At 38.6% G+C, this 11953-nt stretch overlaps 1 protein-coding gene across 6 annotated transcripts in view; it reads left to right on the top strand.

The window, feature by feature from the left end:
* The window catches only part of Gpbp1 (GC-rich promoter binding protein 1), a 76188-nt gene extending 74385 nt beyond the window's left edge, over positions 1 to 1803 (top strand). For all 6 annotated transcript variants that reach the window (XM_059276060.1, XM_059276061.1, XM_059276059.1 and 3 more), the window contains one exon: positions 1311 to 1803. In XM_059276060.1, the coding sequence (XP_059132043.1) occupies positions 1311 to 1469 (159 nt within the window). In that variant the 3' untranslated portion in view covers positions 1470 to 1803. The remainder of the gene's footprint in view (positions 1 to 1310) is intronic.
* Positions 1804 to 11953: the final 10150 nt, after the last annotated feature.

The following is an 11953-nucleotide window of genomic DNA, read 5'->3' on the forward strand; positions in this document are numbered from 1 at the left end:
CTAGGTACATACGTGTGGGTGCTGTGTTGTGTTTAGTTATGTGTTGTGTATTTAACATTAGCTATAGCTCTTTGGATTTGAATAGAAATTCTCATAATTAAAGAACCCTCATCTGTAAAACCTATAGACAGTTCCAAATATTAACTTTAGTTTAATTTGATCTCTGCAAACTTAACATTAGCACATAAACATTAGCCTCATGGTTTTCATGAGAAATTCAAAAGGTCTGAGTTAATAAGAGTATATATTGTCATTAGTTTTATAGTTTTATGTTATTTTTAATTGGGGTGTCTATTTCCCCCATTTTGAGAGGTGATGTTTTTGACTGAGGTTTATCATCATCATCATCATCATCATCATCATTATCATTATTATTATTAATCTTTACTTTTTTGTTTGTTTTTGTTTTTGTTTTTTAAGACAGGATTTCTCTCTGCAGCCCTGGCTGTCCGGAACTAGCTCTGTAGACCAGTCTGGCCTTGAACTCACAGAAACCTGCCTGCCTCTGCCTCCTGAGTGCTGGGATTAAAGGAGTGCGCCACCACTGCCTGGCTTAATCTTTATTTTTTATTTCTTATTTTGGGTATTGAGGCTTTTTTCTTGTATCTTAATTTTGTGTGGTTAAGCATAGGACTCAAATTGTATACTTCATTTTACTAAGTGTGAATAAAACCACTTGCCGGCCTTGTTAATTTAGGTCCTGATAATAAAGAGATCAGTTTAATGGTTATAGATTATATGCCTTAGTCGCACCTGCAAGTATATTTATTGCAATGTTTATGTAAAACAACAGAAGTTTGGGAAGGTTTGATACCTTAGTGTGACAGTTTTGAGTCACTTCTGCTCTTGGTACTTCAAAGATCTTTCTACTTTTTTTTTTTTTTTTCCCCTTCATAGTGGGTTGGGGGTGGTGGTAAATATTTGTTCCCAAAAAGTAGATTTTACTTTTCCATTTTCTTTTTTTATTGTAACAAGGTCTTGCTCTGTAGCCAGACTGGCTTGGAACTCTTGTGTAGCCCAGGGTTCACCTTGACTTTAAGATCTTCCTGTCTCTCAAGTTCTGGGATTAACAGATATAGGCCACTGTGCCCAACTAAGAATAGGTTTAGGTTAATTCTATTAGAAAATACCATATTAGAATATGGTCTAACCCATGACTTTTGAAATAGCTTATTTAGGGGCATGATGTAATTATATCTGGAATTTTCAATGAAAATTTAATTATTTCATGATTATGAATAAACTTCATGGTTATGCTTATAGTATTAACTCTTGGGACAAAATTAACTTGCTTGTTTTTGACATTTTAGTTACAGAAGAATGGGCTGAGGAAAAATGGTATTTTGAAAAATGGCCTGATCTGTGACTTCAAGTTTGGACCCTGGAAAAACAGCACTTTCAAACCCACACTTGAGAATGACGACACAGAGACAAGTAGCAGTGACACGTCAGATGACGACGATGTGTGAAGGATTTCCTAACAGCTTTAGACATTTTAGTGTGATCCATCTCTCATGCCGTTTGGGGTGAATTGTAAAAATGAAGAACTATAATTTATGTAGTGAACTACCCCATTAGAAGATGATTTTTTTGGGGGACTTCAATATGAAGAAAACCAAGAATGTTGTGTTGGGCTGTGTTGAACATTATTTCTTTGTAAATGAATGTTGTAGAAATGAGGACTTTGGTTGATCCAACATTGACTCTCTTCATCACTGCAGCATTTCTCTGACTAGCAATGTGACGATGTAACAAATGAGATTTTCTCATTTAATAATAAAAAATTGTGTAATGTTTTGCAAAGCTTCTGTCTTAAAATGTTCAGGTCTTAAGGTCAAAGGCAGCTTACAGTTTTGCTTGCAGAGTCATACCTTTTTCCAACAGTGGAAATCTTCAACTCTACTTTGTGCACCTCCTTGCCCCACTTCCCCCTAAAACAAAACAAAACAGCAAAAAGGAAAACATAGCATGTTGGCTAAAACTGGAGCAAAGTGCACTAAAACATTAACTTCTTGAACTGAAGTCTTGTACTAAGTCACCTTTCAAAACAAATTGCTCTTTAGTCCTTTGTAGCGCAGTGGATGTGAGAGAGGAGACGTGCCAGGTGTTCTTCCAGGCGTTCTTCGAGCTTTAGGAGGTGCTTGTCAAGAGCTTTCTTTATTTGGTGTATTGTCAGATCAGGATTTTCATAGCTGATTGGAAGAGTTGTGGGAAAACTTATTTTGATAAATTATTACACATGCAGAAAACCTGATCACACTGACTGGATCTGTCCACGACATGGAAAATAAACTGGATTTTCAGAATATTGTTGTTCTCTGTAGTGTTCAAGGTACCGGTCTCCAAGTGCAACATGCTGTATTAATGTCTTAACTTTATACTTTTCTTCATTAAAAAAAAAAAATTTCTTTGAGGTTAGAAAAAGCTTAAATTTTTACCAATTCACAAAGCTATTAATGAATCTTGACTATTTTCATTTGCAAGGAAAATTTAGAATCATTTGTTTTGATGGTGTATTAGACTATTTTGGTTCTGTATATTTGTAATCAATTTTCAAGCTTTGTTTTTCCCTCAGTTGCTTTTGTTGCTCTATTCCAACCCCATTCATATCGGTATATTCTATTTTTTAAAATACTTTTATCTATCTATCTATCTATCTATCTATCTATCTATCTATCTATCTATCTATCTATCTGTATGTGTGTATGTCTGCGTATGAGGACAGAAGGGTGTCCAGATCCTCTGGAGCTGAAGTTACAGGCAGTTGTAAAGCTGCTTGATAATCGGTGTGGGTTCAGTTATTGAACTTGGGTCCTATGCAAGAGGAGTATGTGCTCTTAAACACTAAACCATCTTTCTAGCCCCAGTATATTCTTATTGTAAAGAGAGTAGTCTTAGACCAGGAGTGTTATGCCAGACTGGTCTTTTTGCTTTTTAGAAGGCTGCAATGTTTTATCTATTTCTGTATCAGTCTCCAGCTTTCACCAGAATCTTGTTTTATTTTTTCTTGTTTTGGTTCCCACTGAGACCTGGGGTAATGAATAAATTAAACCAGAAAACCCAACATTTTTACCTCCATAAAATTTTTGAGGCTAAGTATTAACAAAGTATTAAATATAGGTTTAAAAATGACTTTTTTTTAAAATTTGGAAAATGCCACAATTCGATCTAAATGGGAAAAGTTAGCTTGTGTCAGCCACAAAAATACCTAAGGGATCAAATGACAGAGCTGGAAGTATAACATTGAGTGTCTTTGGATTGCGCTATTATTTGCATACTAGGATAATGAAAAATTGTTTTGGGGTATCTTTATATTTAGGCAGTTCTTGTGCCTTAATTGCAATCTAGATAGCATTTAGCTAATGTTTGTTATACTCTAATAGAATTAATTACTATTTTATAAATATGGTGAGTTACAGCAGTATAGTTCTAGCCATTAAGTGATGGCATAACACATTTGGTTATTAAGGAGATGGACACACATACATGTTTAAAAGCTAGCACAGTTTTAACTTGCTATCTAAAGAATGGGCTCCTAACAAAAGTTTGGATCCTATTGAAAGGAGAGTCTACACATGCAGATTGGTTCAGTTGCAGGGCTAGTGTGCAATTATTGAACAGAATTAGCTTGTTGTTGAGGGACACAGTTTGAATACTCGAAACTCATTTCATTTTCTGCACAGCAAGTATTTAAACAAGTATTTTGTTGAGGTATATCATTGCCAGAACTGCATACAGTCACCACAACCAAGGTAGTGAACCATTAATACACTGTCCCAAATTTCTTGGGGCTTATTCTTTTTAAGTTCTTTGACTCATCACTCCCACATTTCTTGTATAAGTTGTAATTAATGAGGGAAATCCTATGGTAATGATTTAAAATAGCTTATCAAAATGTATCTTGTTTGAATTTAAGATGATTTAGAATGAATATAATTTCCATAAGTATACTAAATTCATCCAAAAACTATTTTATTTGAAAATAATGCAGATCTCACTTTAAGCAACTCAGTTGTCAATTTTAGCTTAGTTTCCTAATTTCTGACTAATTTATATCTTTTTGGTTTTTTGAGACAGGGTTTCTCTGTGTAGCTTTGGAGCCTTTTCTGGATCTTGCTCTGTAGACCAGGCTGGCCTCGAACTCACAAAGATCCGTCTGCCTCTGCCTCCCAAGTGCTGGATTAAAGGCATGTGCCACCACCGCCCAGCCTAAATTATATCTTAAAACTGCTTTTATGAAGTTTTGAAGAAATTATGGAACATCCAAAGAAATTCTGATGTTGGAAGCCAATTTTAAGTCACCAAAAAATCATTTGGCAAATCCCTAATTTTAAATGAATGCTTATATAATAAACTAACAATAAATAGTCAAAAGAAATAAAGTTTAAAAACCACAACCTCGCAGCCTAAATTTTAACATAAAACTGGTATCATAAGCCAATCTGGTTATGTTTGGGTTGACACTTTGTTTGATAGATTTATGGAAATTCAAAGTATCAGCATTTGGAAACTGGATGCTTGACTTTTGGGAAGGTATGATTTCATGAATTCATAATGGTAACTGGGAAGGCGATGGGCAGAGGACTTTTCAAGCAGTAGCAAAATCTGTAAAAGACGCAAGTGGTGCAGAGGCTTCCTTTCTCTTTCCTGCTTAACATGTTTCTAGAGGTAAGGCTGAAGACTGGGATTTAACTATAGCGATCGTTTCCAAGCAGAGCTCTGATCGTTTTAACCTTCAGTATTTGGGAATGTATAGTTCAGTACTTAGCCTAGTTAGACAGATTTTATAACTAGTTTTGTTATTAGCTGGATATAACTTAAACACTTAGAATATTTTGTGATATTCAGTATCTTTTATTGCAGTACATTATACAGTTTTATTATGACATTTCTTTCATGAACAAAATATTTTGGTTGTATTCTCTCCCCCTCCTTTTATTCCCTCCAACTTCCATCTGGTCGGTCTTTCCTCCCTCCCTCCCTCCCTCCCTCCCTCCTTCCCTCTCTTGTTGTGGGAATTTGGTTGAGTTTTGTTCTGGATGTGGTTTTTGGTGACCCAGTGAATTTATTATTGCTTACTGAAGCATTGTTTACTGTAGCCACCCTACCAGTGGCTGCAGCACTGGAGAAATGTTTCTTGTTCCCCCGTCAACCCTTAATTTAGGGTATGTGTGTAATTACTCAGGGAAGGGTAGGGGCCCTATGAGCTAGCCCCCTCCCTCTCCCATTTCCCAATCTTTGTAGCTCTTCTGTAGGTACCCACCGTGGTTGTGTGATCCACTGTGGAGTTGTATTCTGCAGAAACAATTGGACAGGTGGTTGGAGTATGGAAGCATTAGGTCTGTTAGGACATTGGTGTGGTGTTTGCGTACAGCAGGTCCCTGACTGCTACGTTATGTGAGAGTACTTGAGTAGTGGTTCTCAAAACTGTCTGCGTGTTGGTGGTGGACTGACTAGCTTAAAAGAACAGTTAAGGGTTGTGTCACCCCCGCTCAGAACTTTATTAGATGGTTGTGGCCTGGGCTCTCGATTTAACTAGTACTCCTAAATTAAGGACATACAAGGTGTCAGAAGTCCACCTAGTTGAAGCTTTGCCCCTTACGAGTTGTGACTAATCCAGATACCTCACTTGAGACATGAATCTCACTTCCACATGGGTTATTGTGAGAATAAGAATAATAATTTCACACACTTGGCTTGACTCCTAAGCCATAGTAAACAGTTCATAAGTTCTAGCTGTTTGCTTGTTTGGAGACAGGGTTTCTCTCTGTAGCCTTGGCTGTCCTGGAACTTGCTCTGTAGACCAGACTGGCCTCGAACTCACACAGATCCACCTGCCTTTTCCCTTCGAGGTGTGCACCACCAAAGCTGTTGTTTTACAGCCTTGTTTTTCTACATTTAAGATTACATTTTAAACAGGCAGTGTTGTAATGCCATGAATTATCTGAGTTCCCATTTAAGTTAAAATAGCTGTCATTTTTGCTTCTTTAGTTGGCATTATGCTCAGTTGTAAGCTGGCAGTTTTAATTTTGTCCAGCCTTTAAAAAGGTTGACCATTTTGACAAAGTGTGATCATTGGACTTCAGTGGTAAAACTGTGTGTGTGTGTGTGTGTGTGTGTGTGTGTGTGTGTGTGTGAAAGAATTGGAAGGTTAGGCTTCCATACTTGGCAGATACTTGAAGCTATTTCTGTTAGTCATACCACTTCAAACTTTGTGGAAATAAGGTAAGTTTGGTTTGGCTTGCCAACTCCTTTCTTTGAAGGTTTATTGCGTTCTGGAATGCTAAAGGTATAAGGGTAATGAGCTGGAGAATACACTTATAATGTGTATTTTAGTATCTTAAGCTTACCAGGTCTAGGTGACATCTATATTTTGAGAAAATTAGGTTGTGTCAGCTCTTGAGGCTTACTCTGTAATTAAAAAAAACAAAAAAACAAAAACAACTTAGATTCTAGTGTGCTATTTCTTAGTAGGCAACATGTACTGCTTGTTTTTCTGTGTGTGCATGTGTTTGTGTGTATTAGTTTGTGTATGAGTGTATGCATGCTCATATCATGTGGGTGTCTGCAGAGACCAGGAGACTGTTTCAGATCCCCTGGAGCTTGAGCTACACGTGGTTGTGAGCTGCCTGTGGTGGGTGCTGAGAACCTAGCTCAAGTTCTCCACAGGAATAGCACTCTTAACCTGAGTCATCTCTCCAGGCGCAGGAATTTTAAAATTTTTATTTTTTTAGCACAGTAACCCATAACTGGCTTTGCACTCATTCTGTAGCTCAGAGTGACTTTGAATTTCTAGCTACCCTCTTGCCTTAGTGTTTAAAGTATTGAAGTTACAGGCTGTATGCCACTATGCCCAGCACCTTAATGCCATTTCTAAAGGAAGGGGAAACTCATCAATGACTAAGTAGAGGAGTTCCTTTAATGAGCTAACATGGTGAGGTAGAAAGGTGTTTATTTGGGTTTATTAGCTTTCCTCAAGTCTGTGATGTCTGTTGCATGTGTTCAACTGTGCCATTGTATCACCAAAGCAGCTGGAATTGTGTGTTAGTTCAGTGGAGTGTCTTAACTGAGGGCAGTGGGCTGCTGCTCCCTGTTGGATTACAGTGTAGGCCTCTAGAAACATCAAGTTTAGGTGTGTTTTTTAGTCTTTACACCATTGCTTGTGCTTTTTTTTTTTTTTAGCCTTCCTTAAGCATTATAAGAAAACCTTTCCTTGTTTATAAAGTGTCTGTAATGTTGTATCTACGAAAGATAAAATAATTCTATCCTAAATTAGTGAAACTTAGCATAACATAAATGAAGATTTACTGAGAAAATGGGAAAGCTGGTGGAATGTGGGGGGCAGTTTTAAAGCACATACCTTCTCATTCTCCATAAGTGAGATTTTTATTTTGTTTTAAGACAGAGTCTTACCATGTAGCTCTGGCTAGCCTGAACTCTACGTAGACTATGTTGGCCTTGAGCTCATAGAAATCTGCCTGCCCCTGCATCTAGAGTGCTGGGATTTAAGGGCATATACCACCACACCCTGCTTTGAGATAATTTCTTGGCTTCTCAGCAGTAGATGTTTTATAGGGAATAAAATAGTATTCATGGCTGGGGATACAAAAACATAGATTACACGTTCCACCCTGGAAGTTGTATGAATTTTTATATCCAAGGAAAGTAATAGATAAATATTCTCAGTCACAGTGTCAGTTAGGTAATGCAAAGTTGCTGTGGGATGGTCTGTATGTCAAATGAGTTGCTCTGATTGGTCAATAAATAAAACTGATTGGCCAGTGGTCAGGCAGGGAGTATAGATGGGACTAACAGAGAGGAGAACTGAGAGAACAGGAAGGCGGAGGGAGACACTGCCAGCTGCTGCCATGACAAGCAGCATGTGAAGATGCCGGTAAGCCACGAGCCACATGGCAAGGTAAAGATTTATAGAAATGGATTAATTTAAGATATAAGAACTAGATAGCTAGAAGCCTGCCACAGCCATACAGTTTGTAAGCAATATAAGTCTCTGTGTTTACTTGGTCGAGTCTGAGCGGCTATGGGACTGGCGGATGACAGGTTTGTCCTGACTCTGGGCCAGGCAGGAAAACTCTAGCTACACAAAGTAGTGGAAAAACAGTTGACAATCTTTCAGCATCCTGGGGCTTAATAAGTGAATAATGTCTTATTAAGGGGATGCAAGAGTGGAAGGAACTTGTAAGCAAAAGAAGTGTCTGCAAAGGCATATAACATAGAGCTTTTGGGTTCAGGAGAATTCATGGTGTTCGGAAAAGGTATAAGGGAATGAGACTGATGGAACTAGACAGGTGTGGTGGACTCTAATCCCAGCATTTGGGAGATAGAGACCAGCCTTGGTTACATGAGAACCCATAGAAAAGGGGAAGAATAAGGTTGGTGAGCCACATACTGCAAGGAGTCAGCAGATGTTAAAACTGGAATGCCAGACTCAATGGACCTTCAATTTATCTTTGAGTACCTTCATTTCAGAGTCTGTACTCTTGCTTAAAACTGTGTCATGAATAAGGAAGGAAAACTTGAAATTGCTTCCTTTGCACTTTACATAAAATCTAGAGGAGCATGTTAACCATGGAGGAAAGTACTAAACTAGGAGTTGACATAACTGTTGTATAAAGCCCTGGGTTCAATCCATAGTACATTCCTATAGTCCTAGCTCTTGAGGTGAAGCAGGAGGTGCAGAAAGTCCATGGTCATCCTTGGCTATAGTGAGTTTAAGGCTAGCTTGGGATTTTAAAAAAGAAAAAAAAAAGTTGGCGAAGGCAGCCCATCAGTAATACCCTTACACAATGACATCATCATCATCACCACCACCATAATACAATTATGTGCATAATAGTGGTGCACACCTTTAATCTCAGCACTTGAGAGTAAAGACAGGTGGGTCTCTCGTGAAGTTGAGGCCAGTCTGGTCTGTACAATGAGTTCCAGGACAGGTAGAGTTACACAGGAGACCTTGTCTTGAAAAACTAGCAAAAAAAATTACTTTTTGTCCATAAGATAACAGTGCTCACTGAAAGGGTGTAAACTCTTCACAAACAAACTCTCTCCACTTTGTGTGTGTGTGTGTGTGTGTGTGTGTGTGTGTGTGTGTGTGTGTGTGTGTGTTTGTCGGTCCATCGGTTGGTCTGTCTCATGCTGCTTAGACTGTCCTCAAACTTGCTATGTAGTCAAAGATAACCTTGAACTCTCTTGGCTTCCACCTGCCAGGTGTCAGGATTACAGATGTGTTCCGTGTCCAGCAGAATTTGGAAAAAACAAACAAAAAAAGTTACGTTGACAGCATGGATCTCTGGTGCCCTCAAGTGGCATAATGTTGCAAAACGTCCCAGAAAGACTACTGTATGCATTATTAAATTTGGAGCACACTTTAGACTTAGGTTGCTATTTCTATGTATTAATAAGACTTTCTACACTATACGATAAACTATATGAATTTTATCCCCACCTTTTTCACTTTGATACAAGTTAAAATGGCCCTATTCATTATGAGATAGTTACACAATAAATTTCTTGACAAGTGTACCATATTTGTTCATTTCTTGTTACTCAGGAAAACTTATCGACTTGTACTATTGCAGTTAGTGTCCTGGCTAAGAGGAGTGAGTTCTGTACTTGGCAGGGTTCTTGAGCTATCTTGGGCCTGTCATCCTAACCATTTGCTATTTCACTCCTCTATGACTCTGCTTTTCTTTTGAGAGTAGATATTTATCTCACTTAGAATGGTCAGGGCATTTTTGCATTTTCTATTGAGTTTACTTTTTGTTATGCTTCTTACAAATACATAAACATTTTCATGTCAATTTGTGGGTTCATGAACTTCAAATTAAAAGAGTGAAGGGAACTATTTACATGGAACTCACAGGAATAGGATAATGTGGGTCCTTGTCCTTGTTACTGTTTGGAATTCGACAAACTTGAGAACATGCTACAGGCATATTGACTTTCAGATCATTCAGTCACCCTGATGATCAGTATAGTCAGCCTTCTCTAGCTTCATGTTTTACATGCATAGATTCAACCAACCATGAATTGAAAATATCTGAGAAAAAAAATGTGACTATCAGAATACACACAATCTTCTTTCTTACCATTATTTAAATAATACAGTATGACAATTTATATGACATTCACGCTGTATTGGTATAAGAGGTATGTAGAGTATTTGTTAAATATTTGGGAGGATGTATGTAGGTTATACAATTATATAAGGGACCTGAGGATCTGGATTTTGGTATCTTCCCTTATGAATAGCAGTGGATGACTACATTCACAGAACTGCTTGTCATAGGGATGGCAGTTCAGGGCAAGGTGGCCCTGAAGTTCACCAAAGCAACTGAAAGGAAAGGTTGGAAGAATTACAGTTCTGTGATTGAAAATCTGGTGGTGTAGAGGTTTCCATCAAGTGCCACTCTTCTGTTGTCCTTTTTTACTTGAGACAGGGTTTTATGCAGCCCATATTGGCTTCAGGCTTACTATGTAACTGAGCCAGCCTTGATCCTGCACTCCTCAACTACTGAAATGTGCCACCACACCCAGTCTTTAGTTTTCATTAAGTGGAAAGATTACTTAAGGCCAGGAGTTGAAGACCAGCCCGTGCAACATTGTGAGATACTATCTCAAAGACATTAAAATAAAAAAAGCCCAGTAGAACATTTACATTAAAAATACATGTTTGTCAGACATGGTTTCCAGTACCTTTAATCTCAACACTCCAGAGGGGAAGATGGATCTTTGTGAGTTCAAGACCAGCCAGGGCTACAAAGTGACTCTGTGAGAAGGGAAAAATGCATATTTAAAGAATATTATTATGGTATATGTGTACAGTGTGTGTTGGGAGGTTACACAGTCTACAGTGCATGTGTGAAGGCCTGAGGACAACTTGGGTACTCAGTTCTCTCCCTCTCCCTCTTGTCTGGTGAGCAGACAAGGTTTTCAAGCTTTTGCTTTAACTGCTAAGCCATCTCACCTACCATGTTAAACAGTTTCTCTCGGCCCCGTCTTTCTACCTCCCTTTCTCTCCCTTTCCCCAGGGTCTCTCTGGATAGCTTTTGCTGTCCTAGAGCTGCCTGGAACTTGCTATACAGATTAAGTTGGCATTGAACTTGAGGTCCATCTGCCTTTGCCTCCTCTGTGCTGGGAAGGCAAAGTGTGCTGCCACACTTGGCTTATCTCTTTTGAAAAAGAGTACCTTTTCTGTAGTCTTTGACCATTTTACATAGGTATACAATGTATCTAGATCATGCCCACCCCTGCCTCCTCTCTCACCCTTCCCTTGATTCCCTCAACACATCTGCTTCCCACCTTCATTATTTCTCCACCCCATCTACACCTAGTCTCCTTTTCCTCCTCCACTGAGTCTAATTAGTGTGGCCGGCTGAGATGTTGACCTTGCTAGCTTGATCCTGCACAGGTAACCATAGTCGCTGTGAATTCGTGAGTATGATCAGTATGTTATGTCCAGAAGATAACATTTCACAGTGGCTTAATGAATTTCTCCCTTTTTATTTATGGATATGAATGTTCTGCCTGCATGTCTGTTTGTGTACCACATTCATGTCTGGTGGACACAGAAGCCAGAAGAGTGTTAGATGGCCTTGTACTGGAGTTACAGGTGAGTTAACCAAACCCGGATCTTCTGGAAGAGCATTAAGTGTTCTTAAACACTGAGCCATTTCTTTAGCCCTCTTGTTTTTATTTATTTTTAATTAATACATTTTTTTTGCCGGGGGAGGGGGGTACTGGGCCTGATGGCACAGGCCTGTAATACCAGCTATTAGGGAGGCCAGGCTATATGTCAGGACAGTGTCTCACTCCACCTCCCAAAAAGAGTCAGTCCGTTTTCCTCAAATTGTAATTTGTCTTGTTTGTTTGTTTGTTTTTTTAAGATAGAGTTTTTCTGTTTAATCCTGGATGTCCTGGAACTCACTCTGTA

Source organism: Peromyscus eremicus, chromosome 11 (assembly GCF_949786415.1).
Source record: "Peromyscus eremicus chromosome 11, PerEre_H2_v1, whole genome shotgun sequence".
Taxonomy (NCBI): domain Eukaryota; kingdom Metazoa; phylum Chordata; class Mammalia; order Rodentia; family Cricetidae; genus Peromyscus; species Peromyscus eremicus.